This window comes from Symphodus melops (assembly GCF_947650265.1).
Source record: "Symphodus melops genome assembly, chromosome: 5".
Taxonomy (NCBI): Eukaryota; Metazoa; Chordata; class Actinopteri; order Labriformes; family Labridae; genus Symphodus; species Symphodus melops.
The window spans coordinates 22368137-22392374 of record NC_136695.1 but is presented as its reverse complement, the minus strand read 5'-3'; the positions used below and the strand labels follow the sequence as shown (position 1 = coordinate 22392374).

At 40.6% G+C, this 24238-nt stretch overlaps 3 protein-coding genes across 6 annotated transcripts; 1 reads left to right on the top strand and 2 right to left on the bottom strand.

The window, feature by feature from the left end:
• Positions 1–616: 616 nt before the first annotated feature.
• On the bottom strand, positions 617–4881 carry LOC306824336 (uncharacterized protein). The gene is made up of 9 exons (XM_079344441.1): positions 4624–4881; positions 3793–3835; positions 3319–3477; positions 3096–3233; positions 1997–2230; positions 1818–1895; positions 1586–1725; positions 1397–1467; positions 617–1181 (listed from the first exon to the last, which is right to left on the bottom strand). Exons 2-9 carry the CDS (start codon positions 3818–3820, stop codon positions 1097–1099), a joined length of 933 nt encoding a protein of 310 aa, XP_079200567.1. The 5' UTR covers positions 3821–3835; positions 4624–4881; the 3' UTR covers positions 617–1096.
• A 391-nt stretch (positions 4882–5272) lies between these two features.
• usp5 (ubiquitin specific peptidase 5 (isopeptidase T)) lies at positions 5273–15991 on the bottom strand. 2 transcript variants are annotated; one of them, XM_079343816.1, is made up of 20 exons: positions 15711–15991; positions 15097–15225; positions 14909–14975; positions 14661–14788; positions 14121–14266; positions 13701–13885; positions 13085–13179; positions 12044–12237; positions 11797–11868; positions 10754–10841; positions 10499–10624; positions 10274–10427; positions 9776–9938; positions 9382–9470; positions 8124–8309; positions 7620–7763; positions 7380–7522; positions 6791–6941; positions 6525–6609; positions 5273–6078 (listed from the first exon to the last, which is right to left on the bottom strand). In XM_079343816.1, exons 1-20 carry the CDS (start codon positions 15816–15818, stop codon positions 5985–5987), a joined length of 2547 nt encoding a protein of 848 aa, XP_079199942.1. In that variant the 5' UTR covers positions 15819–15991; the 3' UTR covers positions 5273–5984. The 2 variants fall into 2 exon arrangements, with proteins under 2 accessions (XP_079199942.1, XP_079199943.1); XM_079343817.1 differs by having other exon boundaries at positions 8181–8309.
• A 203-nt stretch (positions 15992–16194) lies between these two features.
• p3h3 (prolyl 3-hydroxylase 3) lies at positions 16195–23096 on the top strand. Of its 3 annotated transcripts, none has more exons than XM_079343819.1 (17): positions 16195–16264; positions 16801–16972; positions 17885–18069; positions 18189–18347; positions 18958–19150; positions 19231–19362; positions 19524–19666; positions 19824–19913; positions 19989–20041; positions 20126–20205; positions 20287–20414; positions 20490–20585; positions 21066–21216; positions 21393–21510; positions 21645–21720; positions 21807–21947; positions 22589–23096. In XM_079343819.1, the coding sequence occupies exons 1-17, from the start codon at positions 16241–16243 to the stop codon at positions 22754–22756; spliced, it is 2109 nt and encodes a 702-aa protein (XP_079199945.1). In that variant the 5' UTR covers positions 16195–16240; the 3' UTR covers positions 22757–23096. The 3 variants fall into 3 exon arrangements, with proteins under 3 accessions (XP_079199945.1, XP_079199946.1, XP_079199944.1); XM_079343820.1 differs by having other exon boundaries at positions 16226–16246; XM_079343818.1 differs by lacking the exon at positions 16195–16264 and having other exon boundaries at positions 16470–16972.
• The last annotated feature ends 1142 nt before the right edge of the window (positions 23097–24238 follow it).

The following is a 24238-nucleotide window of genomic DNA, read 5'->3' as shown; positions in this document are numbered from 1 at the left end:
CCCACCCTTCATTCTGTTATTCTGTTATGTATAAATGGATAGATTAGACACACACTGTTAAGAACTTTTCTACGGTGCATTTATTTTATAAAATACAAAAAACACAAACTCATAGACATTATCTATTTTTTTACCCTTACACATATTATGCAAGCAAGTATGAATGTATGTAAGTATGTCAGAGTGATCTTGTTTGTTGGTATGTAACAGGTGTTTACTGTATTTCTATACATGTAGCACTGCACCAATTGTGGGGAATACTAAGCCAATGCAGACCTCGTGTTGACATCGTGTTAAACAAGCTGAAAATTGTGATTCTTAACATTCTTGTTATTTCAAACAGATTGTGAGTCCATCTTCATTCAGAATTTTGTTTTAAAATAGTTTGACAGTGTTTATCCTAATAGCTTTCTGAAGTGCTTTATACTGTAGTAACATTTGTGTCTCTTCTTTATTTAAACCATTCTAATTCCCTCTCACATTTACCTAAAAGAATCACTTCAGTGTTTAATGCTTGTGATTCTTTTATAATGAAATAAGTCTTCTTCTCTAAATTTGCTTATTTTGCGGTGTAGTGTATCTTTCTGGTTTATAGATGAAGAAAAGGTACACAACATTTTTATCTTTACTCTAATCTTTTTATTTACAACCTAGAGAAAAGAAGACAAAGTGTACATCAACATCAAATACAGAGAAACACAGTAGAGCATGGAATTCAGCAGATAATGGAGGACAATATAAGTTGACAGTGCTATGTTCAAGGACTGTCTTTTTAATATGCAGCGTACAAGTAAAAAAGAAGTACAGACTGTTGCTGTTGTCTCTGACAGTTGAAGGGCTTATTTGCATTCAGCTCACTTGTGATATTTTGTGGAAAAAGCTCAAAGTGCCCACATCATTACATTAGATTTTTATTTTCATCAAGAACATTCAAAAGTCCATTTAAATTCATGCTTTATACACACTGGGGCTCTCTTTCACTCAATTCTCTCTTTCTTTATCTGTATCTATCCTTTCTATTTTACTTCTTCACACACATTCTCTATCTCTCTCTCTTTTTTCGTCTATCACGCCTTTCTTCGATCTGCCTTTCATGTCACTCCATTAGCAGGGGTTGCCGAGGGAGGGCCAATGGCTTCTCTCTCCGGCGTCCTTGCTGCGGTTTGGCTGCAGCTGTTGGGCTGTGATAAAGAGAGGAAAGAGAAGAAGTTTTCACACTAATTATGACACAATAATGAAGGACTCAGTAAAAGGCACAGTGAAAGATGAAGGTCAAACAGTCATTAATATAACGTGAAAAGAGTCCATTAGAAAGCATCTGTAAAGTGAGCAGAGATTACTGGAGAGCGGATAAAGTAATTTCTTGACTAGATAGAAGAAAGTTAAGAACATTTACCGGTTACACTGGCAGAACTGTCGGGACTTCATTGGCTGGTGGCCATTCTGCCTCCTACTAAGATATTCTCTCTGCATCAGAAAGAAATGCATATCATTATTTTTTTTTTCTTCACTTCAGTAACCCATCCTCTGTTATCACACATGCTATAATTTCAATCAAGAGTCCCTGGATAATCATCTGTATTACCTTCCTTCTTCTGATCCTCTTGCACAAAACAATGACAACGACGATCAGGAGAATCACAATGAGGCAGCCCACTCCGAGTGCGACCCACACCCACCAGCTGAGCGCCAGCAGGGTCCCCTTGGGTGGAGGGTCAGTAACACCTGTTTTAGCCATGAAAACAGGCATCCACATTAAATAAAGAACATTAACTAACTGCATGTATGGCGAGGATTTTCAGCAGCAGTATACCCACAGTTGTTGCAGGTTGTCTGAGGGACTCCATTTGGAGAGTTTGCAGAAGGTGATGGTGTAGCTTTTTCAGTAGATGGGACTGTAAGACGAAAAACGTGTCATGCTTCCAGCTCTGGCCAAGTTTGTAGAGCTTTTGTTATTGTGAAAACCATATGCAGAGGTTAAATAGAAGAGTCCTACCATTGACTTTGATTTCAAGACTTTCTTTGTTGGTCACTGCGTCTTGTGTGAACAAACACTCCCAGGTCCCTGCATGGGACTCAGCTACTGGTTTGAGCTCAATCATCGCTGACTCTGTTTCACGTCCATCTGGATTCTTCCACTTCACCGAGGAGCCAGGGTTGAGACCTTTTACCTGACACTGGAGAGCAGCTGTGCTGCCAGGCACGAGAACGTCAGAGGGTGTGGACCAGACTGACAGCAGATCAGAGAAAAAAATATCGTTAGAAATATCATGAGGAAGAACAGTGACAGGAAGAACAATGTTACCGAAGCTGTACAGAATAAAAGTGGGGTAATTAAGAGCCCCTTGATTGACTTTCAACGTAGTTTATTTTTCCTAAGAGGTAGCCTACCACTCAGTCGGTGTCATGTGAATAGGACTGATGAACAGTTAGGTACTTTTGTAGCCTCCACCCACGGTGTGTGAAGATGGTGTGAATGGGTGAATGTGACATGCAGGGTAATATCACTTTGAGTACTGACAGATGAGAGAAGACTAGAATGCTTTTACAAGTCCAAGTCCATTCACAATTTTCTCGGTTAAAGAATCGATGTTTGTTTCAAAAGTTTGAAACAATGTGCTTGAACAAGAAGTCGAATTTATTAAAAGGCCTTTTCTTAACTGTACACTGTGTGCTCCTTTTTGGCTATTCTTGATCTTTGCTGCTGTAACAGTAAATTGCTATACAATAACGATAACTAAGACAAGAAAATGAGTCCTAAGGTTTTGTCTTTGTCATGGTGTCTCCACATTTAGGACTTCTTTTGTGGATGGCTGCAGTTGTTGTTCTTTGGTAATAAATACATTTTTCTAAACGGTATGAGGTCTAATACAAAGCATTTTCAAAAAGTTAAAATTAAATTGGAACAAAAAACCCCCACACATTTTAAACCACATTTTAACCTACTTAAGTTGAAAAGGGACAAAGACACGTAAAAAAAAAAGCCCCATAAAAAATACAAAACTATTCTAACCTTGGTCAACCACAATCATTCTGTTTTCAAAGCAAATGAAAAATGATGTTTAAAGACACGTATCTTTGTGCCATCATCTCACCTGAGACAACAAGAAGCGTATGATCCTGTGTGTGCCCGTCGAACTTACAAGTGAACCTTCCTGCGTCTTCTTTCTTCACTGAAACGACCTTCAGAATTGCTTCGCTTGCTGTTGACCTTTTTGCAATATCATGTTGAGCTAGCGTAGAGAAAAAGCAAATCCTGTTATCTGTAATCTGTAAAGTCAAGTCATTTAAATAACTTTTGCAGCTAAACTTGTTTACCTTTGCTTTGCTGGCCTGAGTCCCCATTAACTCTAACAATCCGTTCACCTCCATGATGCCATTCCAGCATTTTGAATTTTTTGGTTTGACAATGTAAAGTGGCGGTCTGCCCTGGTTTGGTCCAAAACACTTCCCCTGCAGCAGAGAGTGCAGCCAGCACTGAAGACAGAAAATTACATTTATTAAGCTACAACCCCATGAGGATACCCTAACTCTGAGTGTTAAGACAAGGACAAACTGATGACATGGTATATATTGTTTGTATTTGAAACTTATAACATGAAAATGAAGCAAAAGGACAATTCATAAGGTTCAATTTAGTTTGTTAAACGTATCAACACAGCGACGGACATTCTCCCAGGTGGATTTGATAGTCTTGTAAACATGAAGGTTATAATAGGATGTAGGTCACTGTAACTTATTTATGTAAAGGGACAATTACAATATATTTTTTAAAGCAGTATACTTACTTACCAAAAGCAAGCCACTTTATAGTCTTCATTATCAAACTTTGGATCTATGGAGGGAAAATATAATACACAAAAGTTCATTTCTATCAAGACAACAAACAAAACACAAAAACATATTAAATGTAATTCATGACGAGAAAGCAGACTTTCTAGCATGAAAACATCCCACTCGTCTTGTTTGAGAGAAATGTGAAATCTTTAACCATTGAACTAGATCTCTACTTCCTTCCTTTTCTCCGCCTGTTCTGTCAAACAAATGTAGTTTGCCTCAAAGACTTGAAAACAAAAGCTGAAAGAAATTACAGCATAATAAGTGTTTAAAAATGTTTGATTTAATGCTGCTTAATGTTTCAATCAGAATTTAGAATAAAAACATTTGGTGTTTTGTTACAAAAAACTCACTATTCTGTTGTGAGACAAAATAATTTATATAAAACTCTTTGTCTGCATGTATATTATAGATAAAATAAACCTAAAACTTTCATGTTGATAATTTTACCGTTTCCACGACTGATTTAAGTTTAAACTGAAATCAGCAAGAATCTTTAACTCCTAGAATCCGACTGTTTGACACGCCAACCTTTGACTGAAGTAGAACCGATTTTTCATACGACGAGGCCTCCACATTAAGTCTAAATCAATCTGCTTCAATCACAGATCAGATATACTCAAAATAATAGACCAACATAATGGTTTACTTCACAAATATATTTCAACCTTGTAATATTCAGGTTTGAACTACATTACAAAACTATAGAGAATTGGGTTCAGCGTGGTCATAAAATTCAAAGCTTGTATGACACAATTGATTTCATAGTATAGTTTGAGATTTTACCTTGAATATGCGGCTTTTGTTCCTGTATTGCTGCTATACAAGGCAAAAAAGTGTCTCCTTCCTCTCGATGCTTCTCGTCATTGAAAACAGCACAAGGAATGTAGAAGGCGGAAGACTTCTAAATAGAAAGCTGTGTTGTTGGAAAATTGTAGGCCAATGCGAACCCAAGTTGTTTGTGGGTTTGTAAGTGTCACGCCTGCACCCTCTTGCAAAGGAGGCCTGCGACGTTGGAAACACTGCAGGTTTAACCTGAGAGTCAGGGATGTGCACTGAAGTATCTCAAGGTCACACGCATTTACAGTAACACAAACTTATGTTTGAAGACATGTTTATCTTCAGCAGGATGGAGCCGACATCACTAATTATTAATCAGTGTTAAAATAAAAAGAGGCAAAAAGGACCTCGAGAAGTGAACGAGAGCTGAAATCAAATCAGGTCAGAAAGAATAAAAAGGCAGAATGATAGAGAGACATTTTTTATTTGTCACAGCAAAAGTAAGAAAGGATTTGTTCGCAAAATAAAAACAAAATAAAGCTAAACATTACCCAGATATCAACCTCACCAAACTTTTAAGAAAAAAACAAGTTGATTCAGTATTTTTTTTAACTCTTTTTTTATTTCCTTTTTTTTTTAACACACATTTGAGCCGTTTTTGTTTTACTGACATTGCCTCTTATCAGGGAAACTACAGTTTTACTTCCTCATAGAAACGGCTAGAGGAAGAGGTGGTGCCGAGGTAAACTGGTGACAACTAAGTGCAACTGTCCAATAAGAGGAGAGTGTGCAGGAAGCGGACATGCTGACAGGGAGAGGCAGTGACTACTGACGGCAGTGAAAATCAATAGTCAAGACGTGAATTAACAATGATATCTTATGAACTTTTTATAAAGAGTGAGTGGACTCAGCAGCCAAAGTCACTCTAATGTCTGAGGTCAGTTCTCTGGAGCAGGTGAATTACATGGATACATTTGCCAAGCTTGAACAGAAGTTTTCATAGATTTCAGACAGCTCTCACTTTTATTCAGCCTAGTTGTCCACATAAGTCTTAGAATCAGCTTCTAACAACAATCCCATTGTTTGTCATCTTAAGATCAAAAGACACCCCTCCCCCTGCCCGAACACCTTATCTGTACATCGGCATCCATTTATTCAACTGTGAGCACGGTCTTTGCCATCTGAGAGACTTATTTACACATCTGTCAGTTGTGAAGCGTGCCAGGACATTTGTAAGAAGCTTGGTAGGGTGAGACTATGAATGTTGTTGTTGTGTGTGTGTGTGTGTGTGTGTGTGTGTGCGTGTGTGTTTGTGTTAGCGTCCACATTTCTCCTTAAATTCACCCAAAGCGTAACACTCCTTCGTCTCATTCTGCCACTCTCCGGTAGAAGTAGAGGTATCCCAGGTCTTTGGGAGGTTTCTCAGAAGCACAGACCTTCTGATCGTTGAAGATCACCCACCTGTGAAACAAAGACGTCATTAGGATTTCAAAGAGCGGCTTGATAGTGGACATGTTGGACATTTCATCAAAATAAAAAAAGCAGATGGATCAAAATGATCAAAAACAATCTGATTTTATTTTTTTTTCTCCTAAGGAGATAATTCTAATTTCAAAAGGTGTTTCTATGACAGTGTTTGTTCAGTCCATACCTGGAGTATGCTGCCCCCTGCTGAGCAACATACAACCAGCTCCTTCATAACATTGAGAAGGGCTTTTTGACAGCATAAAAAGCATTAGTGAGACTGCTTATTTCTTTAAGAGCATCGGCATATAATGGATTTTCTTCAGGAAGGGAAACTTTAAGGAGGTATATATTAAGAGTTCATTCTTAAATTAAAAAATTAGTCATTGATGCTTTAAAGAGCAATAAATAATTATTTAAAAAAGGGAAAAAAAACCACTTACTGCTGATCCTTCTTGATGTGACAGACGTAGTGGCCGCACATTGTGCTCGTCCCCATGTGACTGATAAACGCAAACAGCTCATACTCTGTAGAAAGGAGAAGCCACGAGTTAGTGTGTAAAGAAGTGTTTTCATATTAGGGTGCTTCAAGGAAGATTAGACGACCTATAGAAGATTTGAATGATGCTGCCGTCCTCTAAACAGGTCCCAGCAGCTTTGGGGCGAGATCTGAGGTAACACTGATTTTGAATGCCTTCTGATGACTTACTGCCCGGTCCGTCTCTGACGCGCGGCCCAGGTGGAGGATCCCTGCCGCCCTCGCTCTCAGCGGCTGAGCGACCGCCTTCAGACACATCCATGGACTCCAGGTCGTCCAGGTGGGAGAAGATCCAGTCCACAGCCCGTTCCAGGACATTACTCTGTAGATCACACCAGTTAAAAGAGGGAAAAAACAAAGGATATCAACAAATGGATCCTTTGCTTTAAATTCAAGTCTTTTGTTTCAGTGGAAGTATAAGATTTGAGTAAGTTAAATGGCCAAAGACAACCGATGACCTGTCTTCTAAGGCTGCCCAAAAAGTCAATGTTGGGTAAAGAATTATTAAGAATCCTGTAAGCTCCAGTAAGTCAAATTTCAGACCTATCCTTCCCCTGATTTTCTCATACAACTTTGTGTAATCGAACTTTAAGTCAGATTTTGCTCATCTCCAACAATCTCAAAGTCTTGGCAGCATTATCTGAATCTGAATTAAAAAACAGCAGATGTGCCTATTTTGGCACAGTTCTACTTTAAACATGTGGCAAATGAAATTAGACATCATATCCCCATCTCCTGCTGGACAGAGATGGATTCTTACCGTGGCTCGAAGTGCTTTGGTTGCCTGATCTCGGCTGAAGCCCATGGAGACGATGGTGGCCAGATGTTCCTCAGAGAGGCTCTCTGTGGGCGTGGTCCCAGCGCCGGAGCTGCAGCCTGGCAAGACCAAGGGGGCAGAGAAGTCTGCAACCAACCATAAAGACAAGAGAAGAAGAGTGAGTGGAGCAGTCAGACTGATGGATGAATCTGTTTTCTGGTCAATTCCCCCGGTTCTGCACACCTGGGTCATTCATATGGCTCATGGTCCAATTCATGGCGGCATCGATTCCAGTGTTCCCAGTGTAGTACACGGCTTTCCTGCAGGCCTCCAGAGGGAAGCCCATTTCACATAACTGGGACACCGTGGAGTCATCGAGGACTGGAGCTAAGAGTGTGAGGAAAAAGTTGAGTTACTTTGGAGTACCTCTGTGCAGTTAACATTTCAGTCTGCTTCTTTAATCATAAAAAATATCTATTTTTGATTTAAAAAAAAATATTTTTGATTTAAAAAAAAGAAAGATAAAAGGCCAAGAAATAAAATGAAAATATACACAGCACAATCAAATAATACATTCAAAAACATATCAAATTCAGATCATTAAAAAAATGTAAAAGTAAAAAAATGGCAACGGAAGGACGCAGGAAACAGAAAAGGCAGGAAGAAAGAAAAGAAGGAAATAAGGGTGGAAAAATAAGAGTATCAGGAGGGCAGGAAGGAAAAGAGCAGAAAGACAGATAGACTAACACAGCAGTGGGGAGTAGAGCGAGTCGTCCTCCTCGTTGCCATGGAAACCCAGGATACCTTTAACCTCCACATCTGGTGTCATGAGTGGGGGCGGGGCCACCTCTGGTAAAAGCTCCTCCCCTGGCTGCTGGCCGGTTGCACGCAGTGCGCTCAGATCCAGAGTGTCAGGAACATCAATGCTCACGTCTGCAAAGAGAAATCTGTAACTTCATATGTGACCGGATGTCTTTCAATGTGATTTGAACCTTTCAGGTGTTTTTTGCTGACAACGCAGCCCTCGAGTACTATGTAGGAAACATTTTGTTGGATGTTAAAGTGATACTTCATCCATTAGCACTGGCAGAATCAAAATTCAACGTCTGCCATATTGCTTGGAAACCATGCTAACAGGCTCTATGGAGAAAGTTGAGAATAATGCAAGTATGATGAAAGAATGTTTCAACTTCCACCTGATGGATGAAGGGGGTTTTGAAGGTCTTGGGCTTGAATCAGATGTTCGTGGCTATCTCTACAAGCCGCAATATAGCGGCAAGGCGGCTGCTGCCAGCAGGCAGGTCTTGTTGCAGCCGAGACACAAAGCCAGCCTGTCGGCAGCGCTGAGGACAAAGAGCCAGAGCCGGCTCGATCAGGGGCGGACTGGTGGCTCAGTGTTTGTCTACAGACAGACAGTCTTGTTCTGCCAGGAACTTCCAAGATGCCAATTCCTTCAGGAATACATCTCAATGTGTTGCAGTAAATGTCTGTAAATAGAGCGCTCCGCTTCAGTAGAAGTGGCCTGGGTGCTGTGCCTTTTCTCAGTCAAAAAGGCACCAACTTCAAAGTGTAGTTCACCTTTCTAATACATGTGTGACCCAAGATACAGATTCATGTTTCAACTGGTAAAGTATCCCTTTAAATAATTGTCCTCTGACATGTAGTTACTTTCCCTCATTTGTGAATGTCTCTGTGTTACAATGCTTTATATTTTAGTTTAACCATTAAAGATAACAGTAGCCCTTGACATCAGTATTGCAATAAGATAGATAGATCATACTTTATTGATCCCGAGGGAAATTCAAGTTAATAGGAACTGTTAACGTTTGTTTCAAAAGAGCTGAATGACAGTGAGCCTCTGCAACATGAGTTGTTCTTAGAATATTATAAGTTAGAATACAAAATCCTTTTGAGGCCTCGAGTTTTACAAACAATAACATCTTTGCAGATGAGCAAGAAAGCTACTAATCTTACAACACAAACATCTAATAATATCTTTGCTCACCAAGTTTCTTTGGCACCCAGTCGAGACCAAAAGTGAACTTTTTAATCTGGATGACCAGGTGGTCAGGGAAAGAGGCAAAGCGGGTCGTTCTGGAATGAAACGAGACAAAAGCTGATGTTAGTTTATCAGGGAAGTGATCGCCAATATAAAGACAAGAAAAACACACTTGCACAACACAAATGTGCACACAAAAAGACAAACATATTAAAAATTAAAAGTTTATTTTCAATGTTTCTTCATGTTGGTAGTTTGGTATTTGCAATTATTAGGAGATTACATTTTTTTAAATCAACTAACAATATTTCTTCTGTATTTTAATTCAAAGAATTCCTGAAATAAAGAAATATTAATATTTGTGTTCATCAAACGCTCCGTGTGTGCGGTTGGTTCATACTTGGTGGCAGTCGTCTTTGCCTGCACAGCTGAGCTCCAGAAGTCTGTGAGGATCTCTGGTTCACTGAGAGCCGCCATGCAAGCTGTGAAGGGGATTTGTGCACGCACTGTAGGAGCTGATGAGTCTCCCTCCTCGCGCCGGCGCTCTGCCTCGTGGAGCTCTTCTGTTGGAAAGATAAACAAAAACTAAATTGAGAAACAAAAACTTTTTCACCACTTTGTTAAGACCTCAAACAAATGACATTTATAAGAATATGTGTTTAGATTGAGGACACGTTTTTGTGTTTGAAAAAGATTCTCAGGACCATTTCTGACAGTTTACCAAAGTAAGTCAAGTTAAAGGTTCAGGAAACTATTTCCTTTCTGGATCATGAAACACTTCCAGTAAACAGCTGATAAAAACAAATGCAGCTTTGACTCCCACATCACTTGCATTGTATTTGCTCTATAAATTTGCTTCTCTTTTAATATGTTGTCTGTCATTATTTGTTCCCTTCACCTGTGTTTGTAGCCTGGTCCATCTGCACAGGTAGCTGGACGATGTAATCAACCCGCTGCGTGTACTTGGCTTTTTGTGATTGCTGACACACGATCTTCTCCTCCACCAGGAACCTGAAGGCTTCAGATGGGTTTGACCCAGAGCGACAGTTCCTCTGTGGATGAAAATCAATAAGCCTTGGGCAAAGAGAACAACAACACAGGGAGAGTAAAGGTGTTACTTTACCTCCACCATGTTTATGAAGTGCAACAAAAACTCCTGAGCATCCTGCTGTCGATTGGTGGAGAACTCTGTGTGGCCCCGCCCAACAAGTGCTTTGAACATTTGTGGTGCAATGCCTATTTGGTCCCCCTGGAAAAAAAACAAACATGAATTCTCTGATTTATCAACAGGACTAATATGAAGTAGACCACACACATGTGAGTGCTGTTTTAAACCTAATGTTTGTAAAAGCACTGTGGCAAATTTTGTTTTTCTTACCCTGGGTTCAGATGCACCGTTTTCATCTCCAGGGTCTGGTGCTGGTTTGGAATACTCTCCTGACAACAGACCGTAGCCCAGCTTGGCTCTGTACAAAACAAACAGAGCTGACATCACTGCACATCCCACAATAAACCAGAGTCTCCCTCAGGAGAAGGATTTGGATGTAGGCCTGGGTATATTTTTGGCTTTCCCCATCTCTTTTGGAAATCCAAAAATGTTTTAGACAGGTGCAAATGTAAAGCTTTTTTAAGTTACTACAGTCATTGTTGATAAACGCAAACACGGTTGAGAGAGAATGAAGACAGTCGAACGGACCATTTCAACAGATTAAATGCGTTCCCAACCTTAAAGTCCCTGTCTGCATGGATCAAGGACTGTGTTCCTGTGTGGTGGTTGGTGTTCCTGTGTTTGTATGGGATTCAGTTTATGTCTGTGTGCGTCAGCACACCCCGTGACAAGCAGAGAGCAGAGGAGCAGGAGAAAGAAGCGGCAGCTTCACCTAACGCGTTTCAAACTCAGCAGATTTGAATACAGAGCTATAATTGTACATCTTCCCACTATGTAGCAGACAGCCCTCTGAAATAAACTCACCAGACAGAAAATCTACCCAAAGACACTCGGCGGCAGGTTAAATCAGACCCACACTGTAACCTTTACAGACACATTTATTTAAAAGGCTAATTGCATTCTTGTGTGCAGTTATGTAATTGTCACATCGCGATCGAAATTCAATTATTGGTGCAGCAGGAGAGATTCCTTCCACTCCTCTATCCAGGAGGAGGATTAAACATGAGGAGTCTGCAGCCTTTGTTTGGCTGACAGCTGACACACTATGCTTGTGTGTTTTATGTGGATGGAATATTTCATCTGATGTGACTCGTCTATGATGACTGCTGCCGAATGCATGTATGTGAGGACTTATATATACTTTCATCAAACACCATCCAGTCACACATCAACTCAACACTGATTCCTGGTTTATAACTGTAGTACAAGAGCACATCATAGCCAAATAGCAGACATTGGGAGTGGACACTCACACTTGGGTTTTGAAGTCCTGGGTGGGGTCGCTTGGGGCTTCATCAATGATCTTGTCAATGTTAGAAACGTACCTGGAAGGCATGAGTCGAAATGTTGGATGCTTTTAATTTTTTAGGGGAATAACGAAGGAACATTTTCATGGCAGTCAGTTAAAGGAATTTATCTTTTTTCACAGGGAGAAACATGGTCAGTAGATCAATTGGGCGGAGCAGGATGAGAAAACTTTGAGATTAAGAGAGTACTGACTTGCTCTGGAAGTCAGGAACGGTGAAGAGCACTTGCATGACCGAGTTGAGGTAGCAGCTGTTGCCCAGGTTCTTCATGCCAGTCAAGCCAGGGCCAAACAAGGGCCGGAGGGTAGTTCCTGATTCCTGGATCACCTCCCACTCCCCCACACGCTGGTTCACAGCAATCTCCAGCTCCGTCATTGTCCGCTCGGTCTAAGAGCAGAGAGGGGAAATGGTAATTAAATAAAGAGTGTAAGGTTGAAGCAAAACTGATTCCCTGTGGCAGCCATCATATTTAGACGTGTTGAGACCGATTAGAGTAACTACGCCAATTTCTTGTGGAAGTGACAGCAGGAAGATGAAGACAAGACTAAAAAGTATCATCTGCACTGCCGACGAAAGCGCAATCCCTCCTGTGTAACATCATTATGTGTGCAGCAATACGTTAGCAGTGGAAGCAACAACATCACAGAAAACAGTGAGAGGTAGAGAGATCTAAAACTGTGACAACTGTGTAAGCTGCACTCTGCATTCGAGAAGAAGCAGGTGGCAAATAAATGAATGGCAGCAGGGAATGAGAGCAGAAACAGGTGGGGAGGACAATAAATTAGAGCACAGAAAGTGGGCAGATTCCAGATGTATAGAGAATAAATCGGAAACAGACTGTATTTCTATAACATATCCACATTGATACCATAACAATACTTTAAGAATGTTTTTTTATTATTATTTTTACATTCACTACAGAGCAGACTGTCAAAGGTTGAGCAAGATGAAAACTCTGTGGCTCTCTGACTCACTTTTTACAAACCTCAGGCTCTCTAACTACAGCTGAATTTTAGACCAAGAAAAATGTTGGAGTCAATTTCTGTTTCTGAAGCAGTAGCCCCCGTAACAGCCAGGAAGTGTGCCGAAAGACAAAAGCCAATATTTCTGAAAGACTGAATCACACTTAACATCCTGAAGCAGAAGGCTGAGACAATATTTCTGTCTATAAGACGTCGACAGAGAATGACCACGGGAAATCAATGAGGAAAAACAGGCAGATTTGATGACTTACCTTCTCCATGGTCATCATGTCGATGCCAAAATGAGATAAGTGCTCTGGTAACTTGGAATCCAGCACCATGTCATCCTCATCGTAGGAATACACATCTGGACATGAAAAAGTGTTTGACATTTAAGGGGAAGCAGCAGCAGCAGCACTAAACTTCAAACTAATGCACATACTGTTTATAGTTTGTCTATTTTATAAACCAGAGATTCACTATATTCTACACGTTACACCCTCAAAGTCCAGTCCAAACCATGTTGTCCTTTACTGCGAGCAAAAACGGCATGATTTCTAAAAGTCAGAAACACGTTCACTCGAGAATGATCCGAAATCTGTTTGTTTCAGACGTGTCGGTGTTTGACTGACATCAGCCATCAGAGGAGCAAAAGAACATGTCAACTCTGTGGCTCACAAGAGCTGGAAAGACAGTAACTGAGGGATATGTCGACATCTAAGTGAATTGAGTTTTAATTGAATATTTAATATGATACAGCTGACCAGTGAACTATCCACAATCCTTCAAACAGGTGCTAGCAGAACATTTTATCTGAAAAATGTTTCATGTACAGTGCATATAGATACATCAGCATTTTTAAGAAAAGTCTTTGTTCCACTGGCTTACCTGCTCCATCAGGAGTGATGGTACCGAGTTTAACAGCCAGTGGATATCCTGTCTGCTGGAAGTGGAGAAGGGCGTGATTGTTGCCCCCAGAGCCATCAAAGTACCTGCGACCACACAGGACTTTGCCATCCGTCAGGTTCATCCAAATGTTTTCCTGGAGGTCACAAACATCACACCGCCAGCCACTATGATACAGAAAATGCAAGAAACACAAACTGTTAACAGCTATCTGTTTTCAAGAGCATAAAATTATACACAGAAGAATTAATGTGCAGGTGGACTATAGAAATATGAATGAATGGGTGTAATGCTAATACTGCCTTGAAATTTTCTTCAATTCAATTACCACAACACTGCAGCGGGACACAAAGACAGTTCTTACAATCAGGAACTTTGTAATTGGTTAACCAAATGTCTCACCTGGGAGGGATCTTGACTCCGTTGTCAAGCTGTTTAAGGTCAGCAGCATGCCTAGACTCCTGTCTCACCTCTCCATCCCACTGCTGAACTTGTAAGGTATGAGAAACTGAGTCTGCTGACATGATACCAGCCATCGACAGGGACACCTTGATGGGAGGCAAATGAATGAGTCCTGAGTTGCAGCTCACAAGAAGACTTCTCGATTACACGACTGCTGGAGGGAACTAAATCAACAATGAGTGTATGCCTAATATGTGCATGTCCTCCAATACTTTAGTATAAAGGAATACATCTACTAATATTGTATGTGCCATATTTGCAGTGCACCAAACACTTCGACTACAGACTTGTATAGTTAACTATTTACTTATGACAACAAGCATTATGTTATAAAATATAAAAAATAACAATGTGATATTTGTTATGTTAGAACTGTCGCTGTCTTTTATATTTGAGGACAGTAACAGTTCAAGTGACCAGCCTGGCAGAACACTCACAGAATTATAACAGATCTTTTGCCAGAAAAACACACTTTCTTACCCGCTCTTTCACAACATCTGGCATGGTAGCAAGGTCGTCTGATGTGATTTCCTGCCTGTCAGGTAAAATGACCACCTTGACATCCTCCTCATACTGCTCCTGCTCCACATCAAAACCTCCTTCAATCCCTGAACGGACCAGAAACAAAAGAGGGGAGGTGAACTCAGGTCTGTCTCAGGAAAGGACAACTGTACACTCTGTGTTTTTATATGTATTCCCTTAAGAAAAAAATAAAAAAAAAAACTCACCTATGGCCAATCTGGTGGGCTTTTTCTTTGGTGGGTGCCCAGATCCAGAGTTATTGTCATCTTCCTTCTATAAAACATGTATGAGGATGGATTAAAATGGGTTGGGGTGGGTAGTGTTATATGTGATTGGGTATATATCCATGAGAAATTGGAGACTTTTTTTAAATAAGTGAAAATGAATGAATCACCTTCGCCTTTCGAGTCCTGGTGATGTGGAAGTAAGCTCTCTGACCAGAACGAGCATGATGTCTGTCCACATACTGACTCCCAAAGCCCAGGAAACTGTTCATGCACACATACAGGCCTCCTTCACTTTCCTGTAAAGACGACACGGACAACATTTACAACACAGCAGGTTTATTAAACCCTTTTATACACCATGACCCAACACTGGGAAGTTTAAGGTGGAGGCAATGTCGATGATTTATCTGACATCATCTGTCAACCAGTCGGCTCAACATTAGTTTAATGAAGATAAACAAATTCAACTTTAAAGTACCAGAATGCTTTGTTAATCTATGAATGTAACGATGAAAACAACATAGTAAGCTTTCTGGTCGGTTTGACATCAACCCATTCTCACCAACACACCTAGCTTACAAGCTAAGTTTCCATTACAGTGCAATATTAGCTTAGCTTGAAGCTAGCCTGCTAGTTAGTTGAATAAAAAAAAAATCAAGGAAGGTAATTCGTTAAAGTAATTCAGCAGGGAGGGAAAACACTATACAAGACAAAGGAGGTACAGGGTGTGCAGTCATAAGAAATGTGTTTGTTTAACGTGTGATTTGTAAGAATAGCTCACCGGCGAGGAAAATGACAAGGCGCATTCGTCTTTGTGGACTCGGTCCCCGGGCTTCGGTACCCGAATTGTGGACAAAACCGACTTCAAAACCTCCCCAACATCTGCCATGACAAGCTAGCTGGTTCCGCCTTTCAGTTGGGACACTTGCTGTGTTTTGTTTTTGGACCCCCAGCCTCTTATTATTTCCCCCCTAGCACCAAGTTTGTCCGTGGTTTTAGCCGTCTACTGCTGTCTGTGTGTCTGAATGAATCATGAGACGCTGCCTTGTGTTGAGACAAGGCCCATTACCGTAATCTCTATGATATAGGCTACGGTTGTGATTTTGTAATTCGGTGAATTAACGTTCAATTTGCAATAACTTAATCAAAGTCAAAGCTTTGTGTATTTCTAAAAGTGAGTAATTTATTTATTAATATTGTACATGAACATGTTCAGTAACATTTAATCTATTACATATCAATGTGGTTTATTCGAATATTTACGGTAGCGTACGTTGAACTCAACCACAAGCGGCTCCCTCTAGCGGCGAGATGAGCGTATTGCAACACGACATGGTGAATGTAGTTGGAGTCCGCTCATCACACAATCTAACTAAAAAAAAACAAGAGTGCATCTGAATTACAAAGTGCCTACGTATGGTTTTTTTAAACTGAAGTTTCGTTTCTGTACTTGCAGCTTCTTTGGGTAGCAGTTGTTTTTTCCCTTTTTGCAGTGCGTTTGTGTCTTTGTATTTGTTTGGCAGTTTGCTCTTAAATTATGCTGCGTGTTGTTTTTTTAAATGTTTGTCGTTTCATCAGTTGCCAAGCGTTCGGCCCCGATCGGCTATAATAAGCATTATTAAGTGAAACATATCGAAAGGAAACTAACCCTAACCCCGGATAGCACTCTCTTTCGTCCCTGAGTATTTCTCCCTAGTCCCTCCTCTTCTTCAAACTCCGTCTCCTCCACAGTGTCTGGCTGTGGGACCATGGCGCTCAACTCCAACTATTTCACTGTATACGTGGCGTTAACTTTGTTTTTTGTAGAATTACTTGGTTTTGCCTTTGCAGCCTCGGGTCGTGTCAGCTCTAATGTCTTGTCGCTTCTGCAGCCCTATGATCACTTGTACTACAGTGGGGTTCGTTCATATTTTGGTGGGGAGTGGATGAAGGCAGCGGAGCTGCTAGAAAAATCTCTCGTCACCAAGGAATCACTGTTCAGGGTCCGCAGGCAATGTCATGAAGACTGTGTGTCAGCAGGGAAAGAGGCTCTTCATAAACTTGGTAAGTAATGATTTATTCTCAAATGTTGTGATTTTATTTACTGAGTGGTCCCACCGCCTACAGAGGAACATTTCATAATGGTCTGGTGCAACAATTCGTAAGTCTACATGAACAATGAATGACTTACATTCACGTTACAAGACAACCCAGTTGTCAACATCATACTTAACTTTTTTAAAACTGAGGCCTACAAAAATCTGTTTGCCTCATACTTTTTGAAGTCATGTGGACAAGTGAACCCTGAAATCATTACCATAAGGTGTGCAGTCATTCATTTTTTTCTTAAAGATTCAGACTGAGGTGGAACAATCAGTGTTTACAGTAAAAGGGTTAAAGCTACATTTTGAGTCACCCAAAATATTTTACTTCATTTTTAATCTCTTTTATTATCCTGTAATCCATCCGTTTGGTCCTGTGATGTTTTGTTCTCCCAATTTGTAACCACTGACCCATGACAATATTTGTATTTATCAATTAGTGTACAACAGATTACACAGTTCTCTTACAGGTTTAGTTGTTTGATTTTAGTTTCCACTTGTGACGGGCCATTAGAAATGAACCAAACGTCATGCTTTGGATCAAACTAGTACTAGTACTAGTACCTGACTGTGAACTCACAGGCAGATTTGCTGACTCTCAGGTTCTGAGTCTTTTGTTCAAATATTAGAGTGGCTCACTGTCTGTTTTAGAAAAAAACAAAATACAATTAAGGGAAATAACTTAAATACATCATACTTGGAATGAGTTGACTAACTGTAATAGTCACTATATAGTCAATATTTCAAACAGGAAAGCTCATACTGCACTTGTTTGTTAAGTTGTTTAGAATTTATTTATTTGTTTAACTTACGGAGAATGCTTACTGTCATATTTCACCTCCAAAAACTCCTTCATTGTTTTCTGTGCTGTTAGATTCTGAAGGCGGGAGTCTGTGGGACCTCTGGGCCTTGGACTGGGTGCAGCAGAGAGCTGAATGTTTGAGGTTCTGTATCGGACGCTCAGTCACACCCGAAGGACAGCTCCCTGTTTCTGCAGACATAGAGTATGAATTCGGTAGTCGCAACCCTTACAACTTTCTGCAAGTCACATACTACAAGGTAAGCAAACTTTTTAAAGCCTTGAAAATTTAAACAAATATTTCATGGTTTCTTGATCTTGCTTATAGACACTCAACTTTTGACGAACCTAATTCACACTTTTCATCTCTGCATACCAGTTGGAAAAGTTGCAGAAGGCGGCGTCAGCGGCTCATACATACTTTGTGGCTAACCCTAATCACCTGGAGATGAGGAACAACATCGAGAAGTACAGACGGATGGAAGGAGTGTCTGAAGAGGCCTTCCAGGACAGAGAGATAGAGAATGAGAAACACTGGGTGAGCAGCAGGGAATGCAGTCAGTACATAGGCCACCAAATGTTTACTATTTATTGCTGCTGCCCACTTAGCCACGCGACCCTTGTAAAAGAGATTTTGATCTCAATGAGTTAATTACCTAGTTAAATAAAGGTCAATGAAAAAATACTAGAATACTAATAATTAGAATAGGGGTTTAATAGCTACGTTTTATTTTTTAAATGACCAATATCTAAAGGCTCAGAGTTTTGCAAAACAAAGAACAGGGCGACAACAGTGGTTAAAAATGATAATGTAAATTGCTCAAGAGAAACATTTAAAAAGAATTAGTTTACAGCCAATGCCCTGGGGGACAGAATTCCTCTTGATCATGTTCACTTTCTCTCAACTTACAGCTGTATAAGCTAGTTTTAACTCATTGCATCTTCTGACTGAGCCCAAAAAAAAAATATTCAGTAGCCATCGTCTTCACATGACCAGGCTCGTTTGAAATAGGCGTCAACGGCTCATGTAGGCGTGTACCCATGCTAAGAAAGTTTTCAAAAACTGTACTTTTATTTTCTTACGTTTATGAAGCTAGGCTAGTCGCGTCATTTTCTTGAAAAATGTCTTTTTTTGTCTTCAAACTCAGGTTCTGTATGATTCTGCAGTTCAGCTTGAGGCTTCGTCTGACTGGGTGCAGACTGCAGAAAGATGGAAAGAGTGTGTGAATGAAACACTGCGTCAGATGGAGGAGTGCAGGGTGCAGTGTGAGGTAGCCCCCCAGCGGCTACCAGAGGACAGGGGAGCGGACAGTGTTGACGGTGTTTTTGAGAAGGCCGCAGGTACAAAAAAAACAGGAGGAGCTTGACTTGTCTGCAGTAAAAAAAAAAGAGAAAGTGCCTCAAGTTGTTTTTCTGTCTAGCTCTCTCCCTCTCCCTGCTGTCATGCCGGCAGTCCTGTGTGACTCAGATAGCCACAAGGCCTGGGAGGATTTCTGCCTTGGAGGATTTCCTGCCCTCACAGCTGGAGCACCTGCATATTGCACAGTTTAAAGGTCTGCAGTCAGAGATTAAACTGTACATTATTCTGGAATTTTCTATAAAATGACACAATGTATGTGTTTCTTGAGCTGATCTTTGTTGAGCTCAGTATCAACCCACTTTTGAACGATTGAGTAGAACGTTTCTTTTGTTTATTATCCCTACTTTCCCACAGCTGGAGATATTAGTGGAGCAGTGCAGACTCTACGCTCTCTTCTTCTGTTCTACCCCTCTGACAAGGAATCATTAGACAACTTGCAGCTCTACTATGAGACACTAGGTGGAGACACAGAGTCACAGGGCACACAGCCTGCTCAGGTACCTGACAGTACATTCAGATTACAAATGTGTTTGTGATTATCTCAGTTTCTCTTTTTGTTTTCACTGTCATCAAGAAATAAACTCGTTTGTTCTATATGACTTCATTGTGTGTGTGTGTGTGTGTGTGTGTGTGTGTGTGTGTGTGTGTTTTTAGGAGTTTGTTACATATGTCAGTCGCTCTCTGGAGGAGAAAACGCTTCTGTATTTTGGTATGGAGAACCTTGACTTCAGTTTCACTGACCCAGTAAGTACTCAGGCAAAATCACTTTTTCCATGTCAAAAATTAAATTGCAAAATTGAGCGTTTGCCCTCCATTCAGGATCTTTGGACTCCAGAAGATGTTGTACCTGAATCAATGAGGGATGTTTGGAGGTGAGATAAACAAGAAAATCCATTCTGGGCCAAGAGTTTTTCCAATATGAAGTCATGTCAGTGATGTTTGAATTTCAATTTCAGAGCTGAAAAAGAGAAAATGAACGAGAAAACAAAAGAGGAAGTGAAGCAGGAGGTCGTGGATGACAGTGGATTTTATGCAGGTAGGATTAGTTTATCTGCTTGTTGCAGTGAATACTTTACCAGTTTCCCCTCTAATCCTTCCTCATTCACTATCTCCCCAGGTGGTCCAGTCCCTCAGGTGGGCGTGACCATCACCATGGACGATGAGGTTCTGAATGGGACCAACCGCGTAGTACTGGATGGAGTCATGACTGAGAAGGAGTGCGACAAGATAATGCAGTTAGCATCAGTACGTTTCAGTTGTTCAAAGTCTTGCCCTCTCAGGTAAACCCCCACTCTGATGTACAAATCTCTTCACGTACAGGCTGCAGCATCGGCTGGAGATGGTTATCAGGGCCGAAGGTCTCCACACACGCCTCATGAGACGTTTGAAGGCCTTACGGTTCTCAGGGCTGTAAAGGTGGGTGAGGAGGAGACAATGATGGAAGAAGAAAAAGATTTATTATTTGTCATCCCTCATAAACTGGCAAATATTTTGATAATATATTCATAGTTTTTTGTACATTGTAAGAGAAAAAATAGATACATCTCTCTGGTGCTTGCTTCTGAAATGGGAATTATTTCTTGTGTCTTTAATTATCTCTGACAGTAAAACAAAATCATCTTGGTTGTTGACAATGAGATGTTATTTTGGGCTTCAGAAAACAGGGATCAATGTTTTTCATCATTTTTGACATCATTTGGACTGATTAATGTAAGAAAAATCAATTTATTCAACAAGGAAAAAGTTAGTTTTAGCCTTGAATGAATAACTCCTAAAGTTAGTTAACCTGCTGAACTTTTTAAAAAAAAAAACAACAACATTATTTTCTTTCTGTTCAGTGGTGATCTCATGATGTCTTTTGGTGATGTGTTTTATATAGTTATATTCTTTTTGCAGTTGTCTCAGGATGGTTTGGTGAACCAATCAGATGCCAAGCTTCTCTACGAGCTGGGCGAGAGAGTGAGAACCCTGCTTCACTCCTACTTCAGGAGCCCTTCGGGACTCTTTGTCTCTTTCACACACCTGGTTTGCCGCAGTGCTGTCGCAGGTAATGCAACCATTATTCAAATCCCTCAGGAGCGGGAATCATTATAACTCTGGGTAATAATGCAAACAGGGTTGATCATGAGGAGAGAAAAAAAACTTACTGCAGGGTTTCACAGACTTCTTCACTGTCAGCATGTCCCTCTGAGAAGTCATGTGTTTGATTGTCTATGGCCTCAGGAGACCAGGAGGGCAGGCTGGACCTGTCTCACCCTGTGCATGTTGACAACTGTCTCCTCGAGCCAGAGACCAAGCAGTGCTGGAGGGAACCACCAGCCTTCACACACAGAGAACTCAGGTACATGAACATAATCAGAGTGAATCAGGGAAAGCAGGAAAACACAGCATCCTAACACAGGTTTTGTTTTGTCTTAATTTGCTTACAATATTAGTATTATATTTTAATGTAGTTATTTATTATTTCATCCACAGTGCCATTCTCTACCTGAATGACAACTTTGATGGTGGAGAGTTGTTCTTCACTAACAGGGATGCAAAGACAGAAACAGTAAGTTACTGTTAATCTTTAGAGTGAGGTTTTAACTGAGGTCACTTCATGTCAACCTGCTCAAGACAACTTCAACATGTCTCCAGGCTCGAGTAAAACCCAGTTGTGGGAGACTGGTTGGCTTCTCCTCCGGTCCAGTGAACCCACACGGTGTTAGAGCGGTGACCAGGGGCCGACGGTGCGCTCTGGCCCTCTGGTTCACTACGGAGAAGCTCTACAGGGACATGGTGAGTATTAGGGATGAGAATCATTGCTCAACCTTCACCTCAGGTCTGACCTTTTCATCTAAGGGTTGATGTCGTGACAACAGTGTTGGCCAACTAGGGTGAAATGCAAATCTGCAGGTTGTTGTCAGTCTGGGAACAAACTATGTCGGTTTTCTATATCCAGAATATAAATCTGCAAAGAACCACTCAATAGCCATTTCCATGAAAATAAAAAATGTTGGCATGTGTATATCTATGTCATATCGTGCAGGCCTTAGTTATCAATAACCTATGGTGTTGGTGACAAAATGAACATAGATGAGTAAGTGAATCTTATGAGTCAATTTGCTAAGTTTATCAATCTTAATCTCTCTTATATATTATCACATTGTCATATAAACCAATATATTAAAAATATCACACATTTTGCCACCTAGTCATAGTCTCACTTTCTTGTTGCTTTATCACATGCTACAGGAAAATTAAAATTAGCCGGCTTCCAAATATTTGTTCAAAAATCAGACAAATATTAGAATTAGAGATGAGCAGACTTTTTACAGGAACAATTGTAATCACTTCAGAACATGCCTGTCATGTTACAGAGGCTACTGAAGAACCAAACTTTTATCTGTCAGTGCTATGCTTTTGTTTGCGTCCCTCAGGAGCGAGAGGAGGCGGAGGCCATGTGGGCGGCAGACGGACAGAGCGTGGTGAAAAAGGACGAGGAAAAGACAGAGGGCACCGTCGGGAGGAATGCGCGGAGCCAAGCACCAAAGGAAAGAGGCAAAGGGGGGAGAGGAAGGGTATCAGGGAGGAAAGATGAGCTGTGAGAGGAAAACATATCCAGAGACTGACTGAAACTCCCAAACTGGACTACAGACTCATCTTTCTCTTCTCCCATAACAGGACCATTACACGCTCCGACCATGAACACTTCACTGTTTCAGTTTTTTATTCTCACAGACATTCATCTTGCTGCCTCTTTCATATAAAGCTGCCTTCACGTGTGTATACATACAATATTTATACCTTACATGAAGAAGATAAGTGGGTCATTTTCTCTTTCTACTGTCAATGTGTACTTATGTTTAAGCAGCTTTATGGACCAATATCACTTCCTTAAAATGGTAAGAGATTAAAAGAACAAATGAATGTGACTCATTAACAGTTTCTTATTAGTACTTTGGAGTCTTTTTGCATTAGTAAGAAACCTTAAGCCACTAAGTGACAAAGAGAGGGCAGAAAAGGGACAGAAAAGAGTAAGAAAAACTGTGTAATCTGTTAAGTGATCACCCCACACACTCTCTGGCTGAAACTTTAAAAAAAAACGTCACTTTTTTAATGCCTCTTAATTGTGGGAGCATGTGATAAGATATGCGACAGGGATGCAGGAAACGTAGTTACATTCATGCAACACATGAAAAACTACAGTTCAAGAGAGAGAAGCGTGAACAGAGAAAGAGAGACAGGGGGGAGGGTATGGAGAGGTGCACAGGAGGGAAAAAGGATAGAAATAGAGAGATTATTGTTAATCCCTCATAAATGAGAGCATTTGTTTATGAAGCTTAAAAAATCTCCCATTTAGAATATGGAATATTAATCCAGCTGGAGATCATTTAATCATTCACGTCGGTCGGAGCGACACTCCCATTTTCTCCTCCCCATTAAAACCAGTGTCTCTTTTAGTCCCCTCCTTTGCTTCCGTGCAGTACATTAGGTACAGAGTCAAGTCCTGTTTATGGCTGATATTAACACTCTCACTACCCCCTGTGTTATAATCCCCCCCTTGCTACTGCAGAATTGGGTCGGCCCGCCTGTTTAATGGAGTCTTGGCTTTAACCTTTTCCCTCCCTCACACGCTGAAAGCATGCTGCACCCTAAAGGTCTGCATTAATCTGCTCTTAAGTAGGTGTTATGTCTATATAATGCATCTTGGATACCCTCACACTAAGCACCCAGGTTATCTATCGTTCCAACAACACACTTGTCCGGAATGTATGCAATTTATAGCTGTATGACGTGAATTTATCATACTTTAAATATCATTTCCAGAAATGATGTACTGTAAGCCCTTATGGCGTAGTTATTTATAACCTGAAATCACTGCATCCTGATGTAATTATAAGCGAGTGCTATATGTAGAGAGTGGTAGACATGATCACACGTCTCTATTGTTAGACTTTCACACATTCATTCATTCCTTCTCTTTGTGGTCCAAACCACATATGTAATGACAACACGGGAGTCAATGGAAGGATTGCATTCATTTATTTACTATGCATGCACGTCATAATAGTTGTTTTTGACAGACT